The sequence below is a fragment of the Mauremys mutica genome, chromosome 1, assembly GCF_020497125.1.
Source record: "Mauremys mutica isolate MM-2020 ecotype Southern chromosome 1, ASM2049712v1, whole genome shotgun sequence".
Lineage (NCBI taxonomy): Eukaryota > Metazoa > Chordata > Testudines > Geoemydidae > Mauremys > Mauremys mutica.
The window spans coordinates 132,841,572-132,866,280 of record NC_059072.1 but is presented as its reverse complement, the minus strand read 5'-3'; the positions used below and the strand labels follow the sequence as shown (position 1 = coordinate 132,866,280).

Here is a 24,709-nt window from a genome sequence, read left to right as displayed (position 1 = left end):
CACTACATAAAACAGGTCCCAAATCCTGAACTAGTAGAGCCCCTGCCTCTGGATCCTGCCAGCAGTGTTGGGAGCATTATGCTACCCTCAATTTGCTGCTTCTGTCTTCCTATCCTCATTACTCAGCACTGGGTAGTGGGATTGTCATTGGAGGTAGGGTCACTTATTAGTTCACATGCTGGTGACATTCTGTGATGTGGCTGTGTATTTCAGACAGGAGGCATAGGCTCATTTGGATGAAAGGCAGCTTTACAGGGATGTCATGAGGGAGAATTATGGGACTGTGATCTCTCTGAGTAAAGATTTATTTTCTCTCATTCCATAGAAACTGTGTGGTGTCCTGGTGCCAGGTCTGCTGTGGCTCTTTGTTCTTCTCTCATGTCCTAGGCCTGGTCTGTACACACAGTTTGCACCAGTTAACTAAAAACTTTTAAAAAATTTAATTGCTAATTTACTGAGTTAAGCTAAATCAACACTGAAAAAATTTACAGCTGTGTGAAGAGGTTTGCACTGGTTTAACTAAATCGGTTTAAAAATGGATTTTAGATAATCAGGTGTTTTCTGTGTAGACAAACCCTTTCACCCCACCTTTCAAACTTTCCACACCCCATCTGTTAACCTCTGTTCACACCCCTCTTAGTGCTACCCTAGGACCAATCAGCATTAAGGGGTGTGACATATGTCCTGCCACTGAGCATGTACTGTGGGGCACAGTTGGGCCTTCCAAAGGTAGGTCCCTCCTCCCCTGGATCAATCAGCTCTGAGATGGGTCTGAAAATCACACGTCTCTATGTCTCCCAAGACCCTGCCCCCGAGGCACACATCACATGTATTTGATTGTTTTTCCAGGGGTGAGCCAGCCCTCATGATCCCTTCTGTAGCCTGCCCATGCTCACCTCTACCAGTCTGTCTCAATCTAGGCCCTGCATAGTGTTGCCTGATTTAGGGTGTTAATAATATTAATTTGGATAATATGGGTTTTAGGCTCGCCAATCTGTTTGATCAGATAATAAAAGTTCTTGTCCCGAATCAGGCTCCACAGAATTTACAAAGGACCCTCGGGGGTATGACAGGAAGCTCACACTGAGGCAGATATAGCCATAAAGACTTTTTATTAAAATAAATGAAGTAGTAATTAAATGGTAAAATAATCAGAGTTACAAAGTTACAATTGCATTGCTGCTATTCAAAAGATACATATGGTAATATAGTATTAGATGCTACAAAGCTTTGGTTAATATACTCACACCCTTTCTTGATAACTTGGTGGTTATCAAGGCACAGGACCAGCCTCGCCTTTGGTGGTTCAGGTTTCTCAATTCTTGAGTGAGAGATGCAGTGCTTAGAAGAAGCTAACGCTAAGAGCTATCAAAGCTAACTTAGAGTTTACTTAACTAACTTAAACTTAAAATCAAAACCTAATAAACAAATTAAGAAAAAAAGTAGGGAAACCAAGCTTAGCCTAGTCCCCTTGGAAGTTAGAAAGTTAAGAAAACAAGTACAGCCTACTAATGGTAGTAGTTGTTGTAGATAGAATAGAATACTCTAGAGAGGTGGGTCACCTCTTTTATAGGGCACAAGTGCCGGAAATCCTTCCTCCTATGCCCAAACTTCATTCCTCGCCCACAAAAATGTTAGGGTACACTTACTCCATAGGCTAGTATGTTTGTGCGTATTGATGACATGTACATCCATACACATTATTTTGTTCTTTAGTCATTTCAGTTCTTTCCTTGTGGTGTACCTGTTAAGTCTGTGGGTACATACTTGGACACCCCCCCCCCGCATGCCATTCTTCCATGATCGATCTATCTATCTAGGTAAAAGGTCTTAGACATATGTGTGGGTGTTGACTTGCTATTTAAGTGAAAGGTCTCAATATGTAGGTCAACTTTTCTATCTGGGTGAAAGGTCCCAGATATAGATATACTAACTATACTTCACATGGCAAAGGCAAAGGCAAATTACTTCAGAAATACCAACAAGCATGAAACAGATAATTAATAAACTTGCACCATACAGATTTGAATCTAGCCTTATAGGAAAGACAAGCAACTCTGAATTATCTCCAGAAATTACAGCCACCATTCCATATGAATAAAGCATCACACTTTCTTCATTGGGTTCTTATCCCAGTTGGGCAGAGATGCCAACTTCTTAGAGACTTCCCCCTTGATGGGCCAGCCCCAAGCCACAAAGAAAGGGGCCAGATTCTTCTTCACCTGCCGAGAGAACTTCTCTGCCCACAGGTTCATCTTGGAAGGGTTGTCTGTGGGGATGTTAGACATTGTCTGGTATTCAGAGAAGAGTTGGATGAAAGGTTCCCAGCCAAAGGCTTCCTGCAGCTGAAGAGCATGAAAAAAACCAGCATTAAAAGTGCATCATTCTCCGCTAAGGTAACACAAGACACTGCACCTGGTACCATGTTATGAGGATCACTGACAAAACCTACATTTATTGCTAATTACACCTCATGACTATTACATGGTTATCTGATCATGATATCATTTTGGGGTAAGGTACTGAAATTATATTTCAGTGATCAGAGTTAGGGGTGAGGATGGGGAGAGGCGATTTTACAGTGTATTTCTACTCTGAAAAGAGACTGTTTAAAAAAAAACAGTATTGGTATGGGACTCCAGGCTTATTTTTCCCCAATAGTTTCAATATCCAATATGCTCAATTTACTAATAAAAAGATGTTTTGTCTCTCTACCAGCCCCCTGCTCCAAACACACCTGAGCTAGGATCTTTCCTTTTCATGCATCATCACTAATAAGAAAGAATAAGAGTATATACAGATCCAGTTAAGCCATCATTAACACCTGTGCAACATCATTGTCTTTAATAGATTTTCACATGTGTTACCTACTAGAACATATACACCTCTGTTGGGGCTGACCACAAGTTACCTTGGGCTGTTGTTACAGCATGGTTTGGGGGGAGCTAGCAGTGAATTGGCTTTGACCAGCTGGCCTGGCTTGCAGCAGCTCAGCTGGATAAACAAATGAAGAGATAAGGAAGGCCTGAGAATGTTAAGTGTTGGAATAGAGAGCAGCAGTGCCAAAGCCTGCTTATGGGTGAATACGCCTCCCCTTAGAAGAAGGTGGTGATAAAAGCAGCTATGAGAATTGCTTTAGATGAACAATCTTGCTTGCGGACCTAGGCCTTGTGGGTGCCCAGGAATTCCCCATGCTGGAGCAGCATCTGCTACGAGCCCTCAAGGACAAGGCTGGAAGGTTCGGGACTGTCCGTAGCAAAGGGGTGTAAGAATTATACTTCTTGATCTTGAAGCTTATTATACTTTGGCAATAGAACCAGTTATACTTATGCACCTGGTGTGGCTTCATTGAGTATATCCAAGTTGTTGGCTTGACAACCTCTGATGATGCATAATTCACCTTCCTCTCTCTGAGATGTTGCTGATTATGCCCTTAAAAATACCCTTAAAATCTATCCCTTAGTCACTAAAGTGAGGGACTATAACTCTGCCTGCACACAAGGAGTGTGTCTTAGAGTTTGAAGGTGTCTTTTTTATATAGTTACTTTTCAGAAACAATTTAACCTGCATTATTAAATGTGCTAGTTGATGTGAATGTGCCACCACTGCCCTCTACTAGACACACTGAAATAGATCTGTAATTCTATGTCAGTATGTAGTGCTGAGGCCTGTAGAATAAATAAGCCATTCAGTGAATGGTGAGTCTTATTTAGCCCAAGCAGGAAGGGCCTGAATTTTGAGGGTGAAGTTTTTGAGTTCTCTCACCCGGCTACCACCTGCTTCTATGGTTGTGGAACATACAAACCAGCCAGCATCCTTTATAGAATCATTTGCATTCAGACACATTCTTATGAATCTCTCTGTGTTACCTGCAGGTAGGTCTCCAGTGCAGTCCAGACATTCCAATCCTTTAGCTGGGCTCCTTTGCCAAGGTAATCGCTGATTCTCTTCTTGCGGTTCTTCAACTGTAGCTCTTCGTGGGCTCTGTCCCTGGGGATCCCCAGCACCTTCTCATGCACATAGACAGACCACAGGTTGCAGGTGGCTTCAGTAGTGTGAGGGGGGAATTCCCAGCCTGCCCGCTGCTGGTTGTGTCCCAGCTCATGCAAGGGACCCCAAAGGCCATTCGCGTGCATGTATTCCATGTTCACCAACTCCTTTACTGAATCCAAATGACACATGATTGGGTAGCCAGCGTGCATCCAGCCTGGAGGGGGGAGACGGGGCCGACAGTCAAGGTGAGACCTCAGCTCAAGAAAGTTGTTTTGTATTTTTTAGAAATTGGCAAATAATTTGCAAAGAACAATAAATCGGACCAATTAAACCCTTTGTTGTGGTCTGGAATTATTCTCTGGATAGCTCCTCGAATTAATTCCTTAGTCAGTGTTACTGGATGAATACTTAAAACAAGTCAGTGTGAGTATTTGATAATCAAAATTTGATCCATGTTGTGATTGGTCAGATAAGTCATCTTGTTGTAAATGCTGTACCTGTTTGGGGGTGTATGTGCAGGCCCTTCCACTGAGAATACTCCCATGTTAATATGAAAATTTCAGTTTCTGCACAGATTCATGCACACCTCTCTGAAATTCACTTTCCGTGACCTTTTGTGACAGTGAAACTCAAATGCTGATGGAAATCACAGCCAAGAGAGGCACAAACACCACCACGGAGGATGCATTAAAGCAATAGAGCTGATATTCATGAACATTTTTGTAGTGGTGTCCCCAGATCTAATGTTTTTATTGTATTTTAGAATGTTTTAATACCGTGTTCATTATACGGCTCTTTAGAAATAAATGGTCTGAGTGTCAGAGATGCCAATCCCCTCAGTTTGCAGGGGGTGGGGGAGGGAACGGGGGGAGAAAAGCGGGAGGGCAGTGTGATTTAGTATTGATATTTCATTTCTTTGTTACAGTCAATTTCAGCATGAAGAAAGGTGCTGGGTTGACAACTGTGGTTGGATAACAAAACACTCAGTAAATCCACAAAAAAGACACAGCCTGGGCAGGGGAAGAACAAGCTTCTAAATTACACACCACCTTCTCTCAATTGATCTCAATTTCTTGGCGGGACCACCCCTTGTGGTGAGAAGTTAGTTCAGTCTTCATGATCCAGTCTATCCTTGGCCTCTGATTCTCAACACAGGGCACAAATAATTCTAATCATGATGGTTGTTTGTTGGTGTGGACTGGACTGACATCCACCAAGTAATTTCAGATAGACCACTGAGTCATCCTCAGATGGCACTGAGTCCAGTAAAATGCTGCATGCTCTGGCCCCAGTCCAACAAAGCATTTAACAATCAGCAGGAGCGTAATTGTACAGCTGGACAAGGATGTATAAGTAGTGTGATGAAATTGACCAAGAAACATTTATAGTGGTGAGATCTACTAACGTAGAATATAGAATAGTTTTCTTCAAAGGAAGCTCCATGATTGGAGTCATTTAAATCTAGGAATGAACAAAGGACTAGAAAGTATATTGTAGGTGGAGGGGGTTGAATTACATTTGCTAAACTACAAATCTGCTGAAGTTCGGTTCACTTACACATAACTAAGCCAGTCACAGTATTTGCTACTTTGGAATTTAGAATTTGACAGATATCAAAAGCAAACAAATGGCATTTGTATAGAGCATTTGCCAAGGATCAGGGTGGGTATTCAAGCTTCAGAATTGACCAGGCAGCTCACTAGTGGATTGAATAAATGTACCGAACATTGTATAAGTCTTCATCCAGACCAGTTTCTAAAATCCTTCTATTAATAGCATATATTTTTCCCTCTCGGTATTTTGACCATCTGTAGCTGTGTAGAATAATTTTGCACTGGTAAGGAGAGCGGCTGTACTGTGAGTTGGGTATGACCAATTCCTTTCCTCCCGCTTCTAGAGTAAACTGAGGCAGGAGCTGACAGCTCGAATAAGGGTGTGCTTGGGAGAGGATCTTCACTATAAATAGAGTTACACTGTTAGAGGGTCCCACTGTATTCACCACATTTTGTGTCTTGGTGAAAAGCTCAACAGAGGTTAGTGACTTTCCAAGATGTTATAGTGAGTGTCAGTGGAAGAACCAACATTGCAATTAGAATTCCTGGCTCCCAGCCTCCAATTGAATCCTTTACCCCAGAGTGTCGCTCTTTTGCCTTTTATGGAAATACACCATACTCACCGGCTGAGATCTGAACATCTGCTACAATCCTTTCTGGCTGAGGGAACGTGGCTCCTGTAGCAGCCAGCTCAGCTACAGCTGCCATAATCCGCTCCCAGAGGGTCAGCAAAGGCTCTGGATCGTCTATGGGACGGATGCTGTCAGCAGGCACCGTTAAGATGATATTTTGGGTAGCTAGTTCGGCCCACGGAGCTGGATAGTGATGGATGCAAGTCAGCCACTGGCTCTTAGATGTCTTTCCTGCATCAAGACGGGAGAGAGAGACTAAGTGCACAAATCCTGTGATGATTTGGTTCCGTGTCAGTTGGGTATCGCTGATTTCATTTGATATTTTAATATAAATTAAAATACTTGAGGCCCTTGGAAGCCTTAAAGATGAGCAGAAGCTACTTAAGTAACCTCATGATTTGATTTGATTTGATTTATTATTCTTTGTCCTCCTCCCCTCTTTTTTTTTGGTTGCATTCTCTCAAAGATTGATCCAAAGTCCATTGTGGTAAATGGAAACCCGCCCACTGTATTCATTGGTTTGTGGACTGGGACCCTGTTGCACCTTTTTTCAATTTAGACTGCAAGCTGTTTGAGGCAAAAATGATCTGTTATTCTGCATTTGTACAATACCGAGCACCATGGGGCCTCGATCCTGATTGGGACCTTCAAGAGCTGCTATTGAACAAATAATTATATTTGACTTTTCCCTTTTCTAATTAGTGTTATAGTTAACAGCCAGAAATGATAAAATAAGTGTGTTCTTCTGTTTAACATGAAAACTAGGGGCTGAGGATCAATTCAGTCCACTAATTGCAAAGAAAAGTCATTTGTTCTCACCAAGGCTGTATGAATAAGAAACACTAGTGATTTTCTTTAAAGAGAATTTTACTATCAGGTTAAAGCACATTTGAACACAAGGAAAATCACTTTGAATACATGGGAACAATATGTTCAAAATACTATTGATTCAAGAATCATTAGTAATATTAATTTGTGACCAAATTCAGACTGTGTGTCCCGTCCCAATCCACTGACTTCAGTGGACCCCTGTGGACGTACAGCAATTCTAAATTTGGCCCTGTACATCTATAGGAAAACTTAAAGCAGCCTGAGATTTTGCTGGATTCATTTAGCTCAGTGGCTCTCAAACTGTGGGTCGGGAGTCAAGACCTTAAAGTGGGTCACAACCCATTTTAATGGGGTTGTCAGGGCTGACGTTAGACTTGCTGTGGTCTGGGGCCAATGCCCGAGCCCCACCACCTGGGGTCGAAACCCAAGGGCTTCAGCCCTGGGCGACATGGCTCAGGTTACAGGCCCCACACCCAGGGCTTAGGCCTTTGGACTCCTGCTTTGGCCCACCCACTTGGGGTGGTGGGTTTGGGCGGACTCAGACTTCGGTCCCCCCTCCAGGGGTTGCGTAGTAATTTTTGTTGTCAGAAGGGAGTCGCGATGCATTGAAGTTTGAGAACCCCTAAAAGCAGGGGCGGCTGTAGGAATTTGGCCACCCCAAGCACGGCGGCATGCCGCAGGGGGCGCACTGCCGGTCCCGCGGCTCCGAGGGACCTCTTGCAGACATGCCTGCGGAGGGTGTGCTGGGAGGGTAGCAGGCGGCTCCGGCGGACCTTCCGCAGTCATGCCTGCGGGAGGTCCGCTGGTCCCGCGGCTGCGGTGGTCCGCCCGCCGGCCTGACTACGGAAGGTCCGCCGGAGCCGCCTGCCACCCTGCCGGCAAAATGCCACCCCAAGCGCGCGCTTGGCACGCTGGGGTCTGGAGCCGGCCCTGCCTAAAAGCATGAGGCTATGATCTCCTTTCCCTACCAGTGTTGGTTCCATCTTCTGCCTTTATCCTCTTCCCTCTTAGCATTTTAAGGTGCTATCAAATACCCATTATTCTTGCTCTAATGTCCGGTGAGAAACATGAAGGTATCAAGTTGGCAGAGATACACTATTCTCTCTGACAGAGGAGAAGAAGGTTTAGTGAATACACAACTAATACACAATACATACTAAAGATCTTGCTCAGAAGTGGCACTAGACTTTAAACAAGCAACATGATAAAGGCAGTTGGTGGCTGCAGTGAGTGAAAGAGAGAGGAGCAATTACACCTTACAAGAACTGACTGAAAACTGATCAAGCCCAAACCATGGATAATTAGAGAGGCACGTCTCTGTGTGTCTCTTCACAATCATCAGCAGCAGCAGCAAAACTGGCTGAGAAGAGATGTGCAGACCATTTACCAGCACACTTACCAAGCCAGAAGAAAGGAGCCTGCACAGCCCCTTTTACAGCGATCGACACTCCCCCCAGCTGGCTTCCCTTTGGCACTATGATGTAAATGAGGCCCCCCCAGAGAGAGGAGACTGACATCTTCTGATCTTTGACATCACATCTGCGTATCACCACAGGGGGGCGTTTCAGCTCCTCTGCTCTGCTGAGGTCATCTGAGTGACACCCAATCTGCACCTGGAAATGAAAAGGTGGCTTGGTTATGGGAACAACTGAGCAATGAACTTTACAGACCATTGTTTAAACACTTATCCAAGTGGAACAACTTCAGCAGGAGAGACTGCGGGAGCCCCACACCAGAATGCCCTGAGAGGTGCTAGTCCCTGTTGAAATCTTTTTGCCCCATCAGGCAGAGAGGAGAATTGAACCTGGATAACTGACATCCTGGTTGAGTGCTCTAATCACTGGGCTAAAATTTTGGGCCATACAAGCACTCAACCAGGATGTCAGTTATCCAGGTTAAATTCTCCTCTCTGCCTGATGGGGCCACTTATCCTATTGTGGAGCTGGGCCTTAGCTCCTCTGGATTGCAATGGGATGAGAGTTAGGTGCCTAAATGCCTTTCAGGATCTAGGCCAAGGAGACAGTTATAATTTAGGCTACATTTTAGTTATGGGTACTTTTAATAAAAGTCATGGACAGGCCATGGACTGTAAACAAAAATTTATGGCCTATGACCTGTCCATGACTTGTACTGCATATCCTGAATAAAACTTGGGTGCTCTGTGGAAGGGGCGGCCTGGGGATGCCACAAGTGCTCTTGGGAGGGCGGCCCGGGCCTCCACTGGTGCTGGGTGGGCAAGGGTGGGTGGAGGTCCGGGACCCCCACTGGTGTTGGGGGAGCTACAGGGGGGGTCTGGTGGGGCTGGTGACTCCCTACCTGGCTCCTGCGGACCCTAGGTGGACACGTGGACAAGGGGGCACTGCGTGCTGCCCCCACCATGAGCACCAATGGGTTCCCAGCCAATGGAGGTGGGGGCGGCGCCTGCAGGTGGAGGCAAAGCACAGAGCCACCTGGCCACACCTCCGCCTAGGAGCCGGACATGCTGGCTGCTTCCGGGGAGCCCCCCCGAGCCCTCACCCCCTCCCACAACCCAACCCCATGCCTCAGCCCTGAGCCCCCTCACACACCCAAATTCCTGCTGCTGCTGGGGGAGGGGGAAGTGGTTCAACAATGTGTATAGTAGGGGTGCTAAGAGCCATTGAACCAAACTGTAAATTCTGTAAGTGATGGAAATCACTTCAAGCCATGGGGTGCAGCACCTCTAGTTCCAGCACCTATGGGGAGAGGTGCAGTGGCCCAAGACTGACCTAGCAGCAGCGGGTGTGGCTGGTCTAGGGGCTGCCCAAGCTGCTCAGGTGTTCCCCAGGCTGGTCGAACCTGCAGTTGCAGAAGTCACAGAGGTCCCAGAAAGTCTCGGAATCTGTGACTTCTGTGGCCTCTGTGACAGACTCACAGCCTTAGTTATAATCAAATGGAATCAATGGAGCAATGATCTGAGATGTGAGATTTACAGACCTCACTGTTCTGTCTTTCTGCTTTAGAGTCTGTATTTAAAGTGGCCCCACAAAGCATAGGGGTAAAAGCTCACGAGCAGTGGCATTTTATTACATCTCCAATGTGTCATTTGAGAAACAATTATTAATACTTTGTGCTTCAATAGCAGCTTCCATCTGAAGCTCATATCACACTTCACAGGCATCAATGTAAATTTCACAAAAGCCCTGTGAGAAGGAAACTTAGGCCCAGACAAATGAAAGCCTGGCTTTTCTGAGGTGCTGAGCATTCACGACTCCAGTGAAATCAATGGAAACTCACAAGTTATTTGCCTAAGGTCCCAGGACTCTTAGTCCTGGCCTGTAATCTTTACGCAATGGATCTGCATGGATTATTGTTATTGAAAGTCTGCCTCCAGCCACAGATGGCTCATCAGGTTGATGCAATTTAAGATGGATCAGTTTCCATAGCCAAGGTACACAAGGCAGTGTGCATCACCTCTGACCTTCTTTGACTTCCCTAACCCTATGGAGCAGGGATCCATTTTGCAGCTGGGTGAATTGAAGGCAGATTTTCATTGTGAGATCCAGTGACAGTCGACCTCACAAGCTCCAGGATTGTAGTCAAGCACTGTAATCACTCAGCTGTCCTACCTCATTATTGTTATTAACCATGTATTGATGATATAGCTACTTGAGAGCTCCAAGCTTGGGGGCACACTGTGCCAGGAACTATGACCCACATCCTGAAAGGTATTTAGGCACCCGACTTCTACTGATTTCACTGGGAGTTAGGGACCTAAATTGCTTTTGGGGATCTGGGCCCAAATAAAGATATAAGATAATTTGGGTCCTAAACCAAAGAGCTTAATATTTATGGGACAATTCATTAGAACTTAGTAAACAATTCTGTTGATGATGCACAAGAAGACATAGAATCTAGCTCCCTCTCTACTGCCTGTGTTTGCTCTGCATGGTAAATGCTCCTCCAAAGCAAGAAGCCATTGTCTTTCCACAGAGCTGAATATCCTCTGGGAGCAGGGGCGGCTCCAGGCCCCAGCACGCCAAGCGCATGCTTGGGGCGGCATGCCGTGGGGGGCGCTCTGCCGGTCGCCAGGAGGGCGGCAGGTGGCTCCGGTGGACCTCCCACAGACATGCCTGCGGAGGGTCCGCTGGTCCCGCGGCTTCGATGGAGCATCCACAGGCACGTCTGCAGGAGGTCCACCGGAGCCGCGGGACCAGCAGACCCTCCGCAGGCATATCTGCGGGAGGTCCACCGGAGCCGCGGGACCGGCGACTGGCAGAGTGCCCCCCGCGGCGTGCCGCCGTGCTTGGGGCGGCGAAATGGCTAGAACCGCCCCTGTCTTCGAGCAGAGCTGTACAATAAGGTGTCGTTTTTTATGTAATCACATTTCCAAATAGCTTAATATTTATGGGACAATTCATTAGAACTTAGTAAACAAGTCTCTTGTCAGGAAGACATAATGCACAAGAAGACAGAGAATCTAGCTCCCTCTCTACTGCCTGTGTTTGCTCTGCATGGTAAATGCTCTTACAAAGCAAGAAGCCATTATCTTTCCACAGAGCTGAATATCCTCCAGGAGCAGAGCTGTACAATAAGGTGTCATTTTTTATGTAATCACATTTCCGAGTAGAATTACAGTTCAAGAGAAGTAACAGGCGTCAGAAAGGATGATTAGTTCACCTGCAGGCCAACTCCAGTAACAGTACTAGGAAATATAAAGGTCACTGTGTTCCCACGTGGAAGGTAAAGTCCTGTGCTCCTCCATGCTGCATCACCTGGCATAAAACACAGAGGACAGGTCTAAACACAGAGCTACTCTTAAACACCTCCGTCTGTTTTCCAGTATGAAAGGATCAAGACAATGGCATGGCCAGTCTGCATGAGGAAAGGTCTCCTCTCACTGAATGTCATCGGGGGGTGAAGAGTATTCCATGTGAGATGGAGTAGGGGAGCAGGGGAGGGCTAATACTTCCTGCTGCATTCTCCTAGGAAATTAACTTCTTGTTTATAACATTACCATTATGCAGACTTTGTAACAACTTGATTTGTATGATATTCTGCTGCTGCTGTCAGAGCTGCAAGCAAAAGGGCAAATTACAATCCTTCAGTCTGGTTTCTTTAAACAACATCATTCAGGATCCTCACTCCTGGGTTCCTGCTCCTTAGCACAAACCAAATGTACTCCCTTGGGCAAAAATCTAAGGTCTCGAGCATAGGGAGGTACAGCAGGAGCAAAGACCTTACTGGTCATCACACATTATCTGAACATTAGATTAGATTATATGGACACACCACTGCCATAAGACTCCATGCTTTTCTCTGAATTGAATAGCAGGTGAAGCTCAGCGAGGGATACCAATTAAAATATGAAACCTTACATTGTTGCCTCAGCAATGTAAAAACAAGGAGCTGTAATAAATATAGATACCCCAGAAGGAAGAAAACCAACTTAGAGGGGGATGGATGGAAAGCCTGTTAAATAATGTTTTCAAAGAAACAGAATTACGGTGATTTCCATATTTCCAGTGATTCTCACTCCTGGAGATTAAGAGGCATGAGGGATAGGCCAAAAGAAGAGAGAGCATTTTTAACAGTGATATGGAAAGTTGGTGGTGGTTGTTACAGGTGGTTGTTAAAAATGTTACAGGGCAGATTAAGAGAATAGACCATTACCAGGGAGACTTTTTAGTCTGAACAGTAACATTGAACGGGAGGGGTGTGTGAGAAACCCAAATTTGATTAGGAAAAAAGCCTTGGCCTACATAAAATAAGGGACATCCACATCCCTAAAACAAATGAACAACTTCTCTGGAGGCAGGAGAACTGGGCCTCTCCTTTATTTTGGAAATAAGTTCTGGAATGCAGAGAGTCCAAGGTGGGCTTCTCAACACAAACAAACAATAAGGCTGCAGGAGCACGTGGAGGGAGGACCATATTGCTCCTTTGCTGATGAATTCAGGGAAGAGAACTACAAAATTGCTAGTTGTGGCAGCTTTCCCTGTGACTAAATTCACATTGATACAGCCTTCTAGTGCCATGCCAGGGAGGGGAAGCCAGAAGATGTACTTTGATACCCATTTAGACGTAGTCTTCTTAGCAAATAGCACTATCCAGTGAATTGGTATCAAAGGAATAAAAAGTTGGGTGGACTTTCTAAGGGTTTTTGTCTGCTCCAAGTAGCATCCCAAGGACGTTTTAATATCAAGTATATGAAAAAGCGTTTCTCCCGCAATGGTATGCAGGCATGGGACGAATGTGGGCAGGCCAATAGCTCAATAAGGTGACCTTCGAATACCACCTTGGAGAGAAATATAGGACTGTGGGGAAAAAGTAGTTCATCCTGGACAAACTCAAGATAATATAGCTTGACTAAAACATTTATCGAAAAACAGATGATTTCAAAAAACAGTAGTTCCAGTGATAATAGACAATAATTAGACGTGAGCTTGCAATGTTGTGCCTCAGCAAAACGGCAAATGTGAATGTTGGGGCTACATGGGCAGAGGTTTAATTACATTGTAAAATATGAGGTAAGGGTCTCTCTCTCTGCTTTTCTGGTGACAGCACCAGAAATACTGGATTCAGTATTGGGCATCTCTGTTCCATTAAGATATCAATAACATGGAGGAATATAGAGAAAAAACAACCTGAATGATTAAGGCAGTGCTTAATTTGTGCCAGGGTTTGCCAAGGCTGAGCCCGGGCACCTTTGGGCTCACTGCATCGGTTATGAATGTAAAAATATTGATTGAACACCAGCACCTTGTTGCTTGAGCCCCATAACCTTTCATTGCAAACTGAACACTGGATTAAGGGGCTGGAGGGATTTGCTGATAAAGATTAGGAAGGAAATGGGTAAAGTGAAATCCTGTCTCAGTGGCAAAACTCATTGATTTGAGTTGGGCCAGGATTTTACCTATCGAGTTTAGCCAAATGATGCTGAAATATGGAGGTAGAAGGGGCTTTCTTTGAAATAGAGCTGATCAAAACCCAGGCTAAAATAGGGGAAACTTTTGCAGATTTTCATCAAACTGGTCAGAAGATGGAGGAGAAACACCAGCCAATTGTTGTTCTTGGCTTTTGTTGAAAAAAGTTGTTGACAAAAAATTCCTGAAAAGTTCTAATTTGAAAGCTGTAAACTCTGAGGAGAGCAATTGTTTAGAGTGCGCCAAAGGGGTGTAATTAGCAGTAATGGGATGAGGCTGATGAAAGTAAATTAAGGCTAAATGTTTAGAAATGTTTCCTGATTGTGAGGTGTATTAGGTCATGGAATGAATTTTTTAGAGAAATTGCAGAAGTCCCATCACTCAAATAATTTAAAACTGGACTAGATAAAAATGGAGACTTGACTTTAGGGGGAAAGCCTAAACTAGATCCAGAAGCAGAAATTAAATGTAACCTCAGAGGAGCCTTTCCATCTCTTGCATTTCTGCACACAATGTGACAGGTGTGATCTATGTGATCGGGGCTATGGAGAGTTATGCACTGTTGTACCCCGTGTTCTACAGGCCATTCCATGTTGAAACAGGGGGAGGGGAGATTAGTGAGGAAGGACAGATTCTCTCACCTGAGTTTGTGCAGTTGATTTCCACAGTGGTGCTAGGGACTGTGGGGAGTTCACAGAGTGCTAGCCTCGCACAGTCGGACATGGTTTGGCATAATGCTGTAGCCACGTGAAGCAGCACGACCTCCTTGGAGTTCCCCTTGACTGGGTGTTCCTTGCTCACCGATGGGATCCCATTGCTCTGCACCATCTCGTATAGGATGTGGTACAATGAGGCATAGACGTGGCCATTTTTTACTGGGATCTGAAGGACTTTGGCACAATCCCGGCTCAGTTTCTGAAGCCAGCCTGTCACTGGGGGCTGGAGTTCCTCCTTCTTGTCTAAGTGCTGCTGGAACTGAGCGAGTGCCCTGCGGAAATGGTAATGTCCCCACTGCTCTTCGGGTCGTAACACTGGGTATTTGCCTACCTCCATGGTTTCCCCCAGAATGCTGATCCCGAACCCATTGAGGATTTTGTTGCCAGGATATTCAGCCAGAACATTTTGGCCCTCATTCTGAGAAGCCCACCACCAAGCCTGACCTCCAATCAGCAGGCCCCCTCCTTCTGCCACAAACTCATGGATCTTCTTGGCCTCATTGTCACTGTAGGACTGGCAGCAGTAGATGCTGAGATTGTCAGTAAGCTCTGAGATCTCGCACACCACCTGTCTTTGAGTCAGCAGGTCATGAAGGTTCTTCAGATTAGGATTGATGCCAATTCTCCCTCTCTTCTCAGCACCCAGCCAGTGAATGGCATTGAGGATGAAGTCTGTGAGCTTTGGGGTGCTAAGAAGGACCTCATGTGTAGCCACCACCACACGGCCCCGGCCATAGTGAGCTGCTCCAAGAAAGCATTGATAGGCGCTGTCCAAGCCAAGGGGGAAGGCCAGTGTGCCATGGACCAGCAGGTGAGAGGGCACACCATCTGTCACTATGTCTAGCTCTGACACACCTCTTAGGAGAAGGTTTAAGTCTCTGCTGAAATCTAGCCCATGCCTGCAAAACCAAGAGATGTTCCTGTCAGGTCACATGCAGCACTGTTACAGCATCATGAGATGGAAGAGGAAGATTCTGGCTAAGAGGGGTGAAAACATTATCTCTGCTCTGCCATATCCAAATATTCTGAAATCACTTCTACAAAGATCTCTTCACTTTGAGATCTACTGATGGAAACTTCTAGGCATTATTATGAGTTGCCTTCACCTGAGAGACAGTGCTCTGCCTTTAGTTGCAATTGTTCTGAATAATCATTTTAAAGCAGGGGTTCTCAAACTTCATTTCACCATGGCCCCCTTCTGACAACAAAAATTATGACACCACCCCAAGAGGTGGGACAAGAGCCCAAGCCCTGCAGCCCCAGGTGTGTGTGGGGGCAAAGCTGAAGTCCAAAGTCCAAACCCTGCCGCCCCAGTCTAAAGCCATTGAGGTGGCGGGGCTCAGGCTTTGGCTTGAGCTCTGGGCAGTAGGGCTCGACCTTCAGCTTGAGCCCTGGGTCTCATCAAGTCTAACACCAGCCCTGGTGACCCATTAAAACAGGATTGCAACCTACTTTGTCTTCTGACCCACCGTTTGAGAACCGCTGTTCTAAAGCAAAATGAGCCTCTTATCCTCTTACCTTGCACTGTTCTGTGGCAATTTCATGTCACTTTTTCTTATCTCTTTATCCTATGTGAAGTGGCACGGCAAAGCCAGTGCAGCAGAGGGTAAGGAGATGAGAATGAGAGATATGAAACAGAACAGAGTAAGGGGATTCATGAAGAGAGATGAAATACCGGATAGCACAGCAGAGGATAAGGCATGAGAGATATTTTGTATTAATTGGTTCTGAGCTAATTTATATAATCAGAACTTAGAGAATTTCCTTTGTGCAGCAGTAAAGGGCTCATTGTATTTCAGAAAAGTATGTAACAGCATTTTGTCATGTGATCATCCATCCTTTATATGTAAACAGACATTTGTGGAGCACAACTACTTACATTTCCTCAAATTTCTTTAGCAGGATTCTGGCTTTATTTCTTTCCTGTTAATTCCTTTTTCCTCCCCCTGGGATAAGAACCCGCACACTCCCTGAGGTGCTGGAAAATAATACCCTTTCCAACATTGCAACATTTAAGAATATATTCTACTCCTGAGGGCATTCTGTGCCAAAAAATTAAAAATTCTGAAATTTTATTTGTCAAATAAATGTGGAGGTTCCAAGATGGTATTGGGGAGCACGGGCCAGAGGTTGCACAGAGGTGGGAGATCACTATGCAGCTCCCTCCGGCACACACACTCAGCGATGAGGCTTTCCCCAACCCTGACACAGTGCAAGGACAGGGTCTGCCACAGAAACACCCCAGGGCCCTGCCTCTCCGTGGCAGGTGCACCAGGTGTGGGGAGGCAAGCTCAGCAAGGTAGGATCCAAGTGTGGAGGGGCTTAGTGTGGGGGGATCCAGGTGTGGGTTGAGAGGGTTCTGTGTGGGGCTATCTGGGTGTGGGAGGCCCAGTGGGGGATCTGAGTGCAGGGGGATCTGGATGAACAGGGGCTTGTTGGGGGTGGTGTTGGGGGTGCAATGGTAATGGGACTCTGTGGCGGGTCCAGGTGAAGGTTATTGGGGCTCAGTGTGCCGGTCTGGATGTGTGGGGGATAGAAATTGGCGGGGGGGGTCTTGATGTGGACATCTCAGCGGTGGGGGGGTGTCTAGATACTGGAGGAAGTGGGGCTGGGGGGGGGGGATCCAGGCACAGCTGGTGGGGGCTTGGTAGGGTGGGGATCCAGGTGCAGGTGGCTCATCAGGATGATCCAGATGCCGGGGGAGTGGGGCTCATTGGGAGGGTTCTGGGTGCAGGCGGGTGAGGCTTGGCAGGGGATCCAGGTGCAGGTGGCTCATCAGGATGATCCAGATGCCGGGGGAGTGGGGCTCATCGGGAGGGTTCTGGGTGCAGGCGGGTGAGGCTTGGCAGGGGATCCAGGTGCAGGTGGCTCATCAGGATGATCCAGATGCAGGGGGAGTGGGGCTCATCGGGAGGGGTCTGGGTGTGAAGGCCTCTGAATGAATAGGGATTGGGTGGATGGGGGAGTAGTTCCCTGTACAGGGATTCCTCCCCCTGCAGCTGAGAAGCAATGGGTACAGGAAGCACGGTAGTGGGGGCGGGGGAGTGTTTGCAGAGCTTCCAACAGCCAGGGGAGAAACCTGGGGGTGGATCTGACACAATCCTGGATGCCATGCAAGGAAAGAGGAAGTCCCATCCTCCCCAGGCCAGCTGGGACTAGGAGCTGAGTCAGGTGCAGGGTAGGAGCCCCCAGCCCCACAGTGATTTACCTCTTTGTTGGCTGCCCTGGGCTCCCAAAACATACTTCTGGGAGGGTCTCATGAGCACTCAGGTGGTTTCCCTTTGCTTCTCCATCAGAGAGTCATTTTTTTGCAGGGAAGCAAAGAAATCTGCAGGGAACATAAAATCTGCGCATGTGGAGTGGCATAGAATTCCCCCAGGAGTAATTTTCTTACAGCTTTAACTACCAGGTTTTAATACATAGGAAATGATTTCAGATACTCACGGAGCAATCAAGGGAATTGCAGCCACTTTATCTGAGACACTGAAGATCCCCGTCTCACCATATACATCAGTGAAATAAACTCCTGCCACGCTGGTTATATGATTCCCAGGGAAATCGAACAGCACTCTCTCTGTGCTGTGTCCAGAGGCCCAGTGCCAAGCCTGACCCCCAATGAGCAGACCCCCTCCTCTCTTCACAAACTGGATCAGCTCCCTCCCCTGTGCAGCATCATAGGCATCCATACAGTAAACTCCAAATGAGGCAATGAGCTCCGTACTTGGCTCCACTTGGGTGCCGGAACTACTGAGAATGTTCACCAGGGAGCTCAAACTCTTCTGGACACCAACCACCGCTCCTGGGGAGGCACTGAGCCAACCCACAGCATTATGTAGGAACCGAGCCATCTTGGGACTCCCCAGGTAGCTCTCATGAGAGACGACCACCATCCGGCCTTTCCCATACTGTGAGGCAGCAATCAGGACCTGCCCCCGGGGGTTCACCAGCACTGGGAAGGCAGTCTCGCCAGTGAGCAGCAGCTCACAAGGAACAGAGTCACTGGTAAGATCCCAGTCCTGGACACCGTCCACCAGCAAATCATAGGCAGCTGAAAAATCCATGTTCAGTTTTGTCTTGTCTACAGGAAAGACAAATAATAGTTTTTCTTATGGTAAAGACATTCAGAAGAGGATTTATTTATCTTTCTTTGCCTCTACTGGATTAGTGTGAAGGATGCTCAGGTACAAGCAAAGGCCACAATCAATATGTCTCATTCCTAGAGGTTGAAACTCATCTGCCTCCACCTCCTCCCCCAGGGCCAAGGTGTGCTGAAAGGTGATAAGGAGAGCTCTTTAGCTGGTCAGATTGCTACTGTATATAGCTCTGTCATAGGGTGTGTGACACTGGCAGGCCAGAGTCAGCTGTTGGCCAGGCTAAAGGTATTGGCTAACAAATAACATACTTATAACTGGAGACCTGGACAATTCACCAGTATATTAGTTTTGCCCAAAATAGGTATTAATCTTATACGACTATATTTAATGTTTAGATTCTATGAAATGGTTGTAAGTTGCTGCATGCATTAATCTCACTAGTAATGTCTATAAGAAAATATGTAAGTTTGCTTTATAAGTTTAAAAATGTTTGCCTTGAACTTGTGAAGTCAGGCCTGAGAATCATCTCTCACTGAGCCCATCCAGAAGGACTATTAAAATCAGATGGGCTATAAAGGAACATTGCAATAGAAAGGATTGGTTAATGGCCCCATTGCTCCTGGGAAATTCTACATGGAAGGAAGCTTGTTCTGTGGGACTGGAAGCTGAATGAAGGAAGTAAAACAAAATCACAGGAAAATTTTCCATCTTTTTAGCTGTTTGTATTCTGAAGGGCCAGAGACTCTAAACTGAAGCCTGAGGGCTGGTCTACACTGGGGGGGGGTATCAATCTAAGATACACAACTTCAACTACGTGAATAGCGTAGCTGAAATCGAAGTATCCTAAATCGATTTACCTTGGGTCCTCACGACGTGGGATCGATGTCCATTGCTCCCCGTGTCAACTCCGCTACCGCTGCTCACTCCGGTGGAGTTCCGGAGTCGACGGGAGCGTGTTCGGGGATCGATATATCGCGTCTAGATGAAAAATCGATCGCTACCCGCCGATACGACGGGTAGTCTGGACGTACCCTGAGATACCCAGGGACTGATTCCTGTTTCTGCCCTGAAAAACACTTTGAATTGACAGATCACTACAACTCTGTCACTCTTAGGATGTAGATGGTAACTCATTTGTGTATGTATGTTTTCTTGCTTTAACCTGTAAGTAACTCTCTTATTCCCTTTTCCTAGGTAATAAAGCATTATATAGATCAGTGGTTCCCTACCTTGTTCAACCGCTTGTTTAGGGAAAGCCCCTGGTGGGCTGGGATGGTTTGTTTACCTGCTGAGTCCACAGGTTCTGCCGATCGTGTCTCCCAGTGGCCACGGTTCACTGCTCCATGCCAATGGGAGCTGCTGGAAGGGACGTACTGGCCGCTGCTTCCAGCAGCTCCCATTGGCCTGGAGCAGTGAACCACGGCCACTGAGAGCCACGATTGGCCAAAACTGCAGACGCGGCAGGTAAACAAACCAGCCCGGCCCACCAGGGGTTTTCCCTGCACAAGCGGTGGAACAAGTCTGAGAACCACTGATATAGATCATTACATTGTCTGTGAGCAGAGGTGAAAGTAAGCCGGTACAGGCCAATATGCCGTGCTGGACTCCACCGGCTTTCACTGCGGGGATTTAAAGGGCTCTGGGCTCCCTGCCGCAGCTGGCAGCCCAGAGCCCTTTAAACCCCCCGCCCGCAACTCCGGCGGCCGGGCAGGGGCCGGATTTAAAGGACTCTGGGGTGCCGCGGCTGCGGTCAGCCCAGAGCCCTTTAAACCCCCTGCCACAGCTGAGATTTAAAGGGCTCAGAGCTCCCCGCCGCTGCGGGCAGCCCAGAGTCCTTTGAATCCCGGCCGCGGCTCTGGCGGCCAGGCTGGGGCCAGGATTTAAAGGGCTTGGGGCTCCCCTCAGCGGCAGGAGCTCTTGGCCCTTTAAATCCCTGCCCCAGCCCTGCAAAACTCGGGGTTCCCCATGGCGGCCAGAGCCCCGGGCCCTTTAATTTGCCCCTGAGCTCCGGGGGCCTCCCAGCTACCTCTGCAGCTGGGAGCCCCTGGTTGATTTAAAGGCCCTGGGTCTCCCAGCCACAGCTGGTGCCCCAGGGCCTTTAAATCGTGAGAGGCCACGCCCCTTCTGGATGAGGCCACGCCCCCCTCAGGACTCCGGCAGTACCGGTAAGTCCTGTAAGTTACTTTCACCCCTGTCTGTGAGATTAGATCTAAGATACCAATTGACCTGGGGGAAGTGACTGGTCTCTTGGGACTGGAAGGAACAAGAATGTGGTGGGATTTTCTTGGTGTCAGTGACCATGTATCACTGAGTCCAGTTTGTCTGGGTGGCAAGATAGAGTGGAGAGTCAAAGGGGACTGTCTGTGACTCCATGGTAAGAGTGTTATAGTGATCCAGCAGTTCATGTTTGTCGCTGGCCTGGTGAAATCTAATTACAGGACACACCAACAGTTTGGGGTAATTGCCCTGTTTTTGAGTCTGTCCTGTGGTAGGCACTTACAGTTGTGAGCCACTCATAAGAATATAAGAACATAAGAATGGCCATACTGGGTCAGACCAAAGGTCCATCTAGCCCAGTATCCTGTCTACCAACAGTGGCCAATGCCAGGTGCCCCAGAGGGAGTGAACCTAACAGGTAATGATCAAGTGATCTCTCTCCTGCCATCCATCTCCACCGTCTGACAAACAGAGTCTAGGGACACCATTCCTTACCCATCCTGGCTAATAGCCATTAATGGATTTAACCTCCATGAATTTATCCAGTTCTCTTTATAACGCTGTTATAGTCCAAGCCTTCACAACCTCCTCAGGCAAGGAGTTCCACAAGTTGACTGTGTGTTGTGTGAAGAAGAACTTCCTTTTATTTGTTTTAAACCTGCTGCCTATTAATTTCATTTGGTGACCCCTAGTTCTTGTATTATGGGAATAAATAAATAACTTTTCCTTATCTACTTTCTCCACATCACTCATGATTTTATATACCTCTATCATATCCCCCCTTAGTCTCCTCTTTTCCAAGCTGAAAAGTCCTAGCCTCTTTAATCTCTTCTCATATGGGACCTGTTCCAAACCCCTAATCATTTTAGTTGCCCTTCTCTGAACCTTTTCTAGGTATATCTTTTTGAGATGAGGAGACCACATTTGTACACAGTAGTCAAGATGTGGACACCCCATCGATTTATATAAGGGCAATAATATATTCTCCTTCTTATTCTCTATCCTCTTTTTAATGATTCCTAACATCCTGTTAGCTTTTCTGACCACCTCTGCACACTGCGTGGACATCTTCAGAGAACTATCCACGATGACTCCAAGATCTTTTTCCTGATTTGTTGTAGCTAAATTAGCCTCCATCATATTGTATATATAGTTGGGGTTATTTTTTTCCAATGTGCATTACTTTACATTTATCTACATTACATTTCATTTGCCATTTTGTTGCCCAATCACTTAGTTTTGTGAGATCTTTTTGAAGTTCTTCACAGTCTGCTTTGGTCTTAACTATCTTGAGCAGTTTAGTATCATCTGCAAACTTTGCCACCTCACTTTTTACCCCTTTCTCCAGATCATTTATGAATAAGTTGAATAGGATTGGTCCTAGGACTCACCCTTGGGGAACACCACTAGTTACCCCTCTCCATTCTGAGAATTTACCATTAATTCCTACCCTTTGTTCCCTGTCTTTTAACCAGTTCTCAGTCCATGAAAGGACCTTCGCTCTTATCCCATGACAGCTTAATTTACGTAAGAGCCTTTGGTGAGGGACCTTGTCAAAGGCTTTCTGGAAATCTAAGTACACTATGTCCACTGGATCCCCCTTGTCCACATGTTTGTTGACCCCTTCAAAGAAATCTAATAGATTAGTAAGACATGATTTCCCTTTACAGAAACCATGTTGACTTTTGACCAACAATTTATGTTCTTCTATGTGTCTATTGTTTTGACTAATTTGCCCGATACCGACGTTAGACTTACCGGTCTGTAATTGCCGGGATCACCTCTAGAGCCCTTTTTAAATATTGGCGTTACATTACCTATCTTCCAGTCATTGGGTACAGAGGCAGATTTAAAGGTCAGGTTACAAACCCTAGTTAATAATTCCGCAACTTCACATTTGAGTTCTTTCAGAACTCTTGGGTGAATGCCATCTGGTCCCAGTGACTTGTTAATGTTGACACTCTAGTGACACTTCAATCTGTGACAGTTCCTCAGATTTGTCACCTACAAAAGCCAGCTCAGGTTTGGGAATCTCCCTAACATCCTCAGCCATGAAGACTGAAGCAAAGAATTCATTTAGTTTCTCCGCAATGGCTTTATCGTCTTTAAGCGCTCCTTTTGTATTTCGATTGTCAAGGGGCCCCACTGGTTGTTTAGCAGACTTCCTGCTTCTGATGTACTTAAAAAACATTTTGTTATTACCTTTGGAGTTTTTGGCTAGCCGTTCTTCAAACTCCTCTTTGGCTTTTCTTATTACATTTTTACATGTAATTTGGCAGTGTTTATGCTCCTTTCTATTTACCTCACTAGGATTTGACTTCCACTTTTTAAAGGAAGTCTTTTTATCTCTCACTGCTTCTTTTACATGGTTGTTAAGCCACGGTGGCTCTTTTTTAGTTCTTTTACTGTGTTTCTTAATTTGGGGTATACATTGAAGTTGGGCCTCTATTATGGTGTCTTTAAAAAGCACCCATGCAGCTTGTAGGGATTTCACTTTAATCACTTTAATCAGGTTTTAATTTCTGTTTAACTAACCCCCTCATTTTTGCATAGTTCCCCTTTTTGAAATTAAATGCCACAGTGTTGGGCTGTTGAGATGTTCTTCCCACCACAGGGATGTTAAATGTTATTATATTATGGTCACTGTTTCCAAGCGTTCCTGTTATAGTTATCTCTTGGACCAGTTCCTGCGCTCCACTCAGGATTAAATCTAGAGTTGCCTCTCCCCTTGTGGGTTCCCGTACCAGCTGCTCCAAGAAGCAGTCATTTAAGGTATCGAGAAATTGTGTCTCTGCATTTCGTCCTGAGGTGACATGTTCCCAGTCAATATGGGGATAATTGAAATCCCCCACTATTATTGAGTTCTTAATTTTGATAGCCTCTCTAATTTCCCTTAGCATTTCATCATCACTATCACTGTCCTGGTCAGGTAGTCAATAATAGATCCCTAATGTTATATTCTTATTAGAGCATGAAATTAGTATTCATAGAGATTCTTTGGAACATGTGGATTCACTTAAGATTTTTACTTCATTTGATTCTATATTTTCTTTCACATATAGTGCCACTCCCCACCCCCTACCCCGCATGACCTGTTCTGTCCTTCCGATATATTTTGTACCCCGGAATGATTGTGTCCCATTGATTGTCCTCAGTCCACCAGGTTTCTGTGATGCCTATTATATCAATATCCTCCTTTATCATGAGGCACTCTAGTTCACCCATCTTATTATTTAGACTTATAGCATTTGTGTACAAGCACTTTAAAAACTTGTCACTGTTTATTTGTCTGCCCTTTTCTGATGTGTTCGATTCTTTATGTGAATGTTTCTTGTCTGATCTGGTCCTTACATTATCCTCTTCCATCCTCTGCTCCTGACTATAACCTAGAGAATCTCTATCAATAGACTCTCCTCTAAGAGAATAGGCAGCAGGTTTAAAACAAATAAAAGGAAGTTCTTCTTCACGCAGCGCACAGTCAACTTGTGGAACTCCTTACCTGAGGAGGTTGTGAAGGCTAGGACTATAACAATGTTTAAAAGGGGACTGGATAAATTCATGGTGGCTAAGTCCATAAATGGCTATTAGCCAGGATGGGTAAGAATGGTGTCCCTAGCCTCTGTTCGTCAGAGGATGGAGATGGATGGCAGGAGAGAGATCACTTGATCATTGCCTGTTAGGTTCACTCCCTCTGGGGCACCTGGCATTGGCCACTGTCGGTAGACAGATACTGGGCTAGATGGACCTTTGGTCTGACCTGGTACGGCCTTTCTTATGTTCTTATGTTAT

General features: G+C 46.0%; 1 protein-coding gene across 4 annotated transcripts in view; it reads right to left on the bottom strand.

The window, feature by feature from the left end:
* Positions 1–1,135: 1,135 nt before the first annotated feature.
* The window catches only part of LOC123361708 (TRPM8 channel-associated factor 2-like), a 31,445-nt gene continuing 7,871 nt past the window's right edge, over positions 1,136–24,709 (bottom strand). For 3 of the 4 annotated variants that reach the window (XM_045001824.1, XM_045001821.1, XM_045001822.1), the window contains 7 exons: positions 18,054–18,687; positions 14,535–15,508; positions 11,648–11,742; positions 8,409–8,622; positions 6,170–6,409; positions 3,870–4,207; positions 1,136–2,345 (listed from right to left, as the gene is read on the bottom strand). In XM_045001824.1, coding sequence (XP_044857759.1) covers positions 2,106–2,345; positions 3,870–4,207; positions 6,170–6,409; positions 8,409–8,622; positions 11,648–11,742; positions 14,535–15,508; positions 18,054–18,670 — 2,718 coding nt within the window. In that variant the 5' untranslated portion in view covers positions 18,671–18,687 and the 3' untranslated portion in view covers positions 1,136–2,105. Of the gene's footprint in view, positions 2,346–3,869; positions 4,208–6,169; positions 6,410–8,408; positions 8,623–11,647; positions 11,743–14,534; positions 15,509–18,053; positions 18,688–19,560; positions 19,928–24,709 lie in introns of those variants that run through there. The other variant, XM_045001823.1, reaches the window with a different exon arrangement.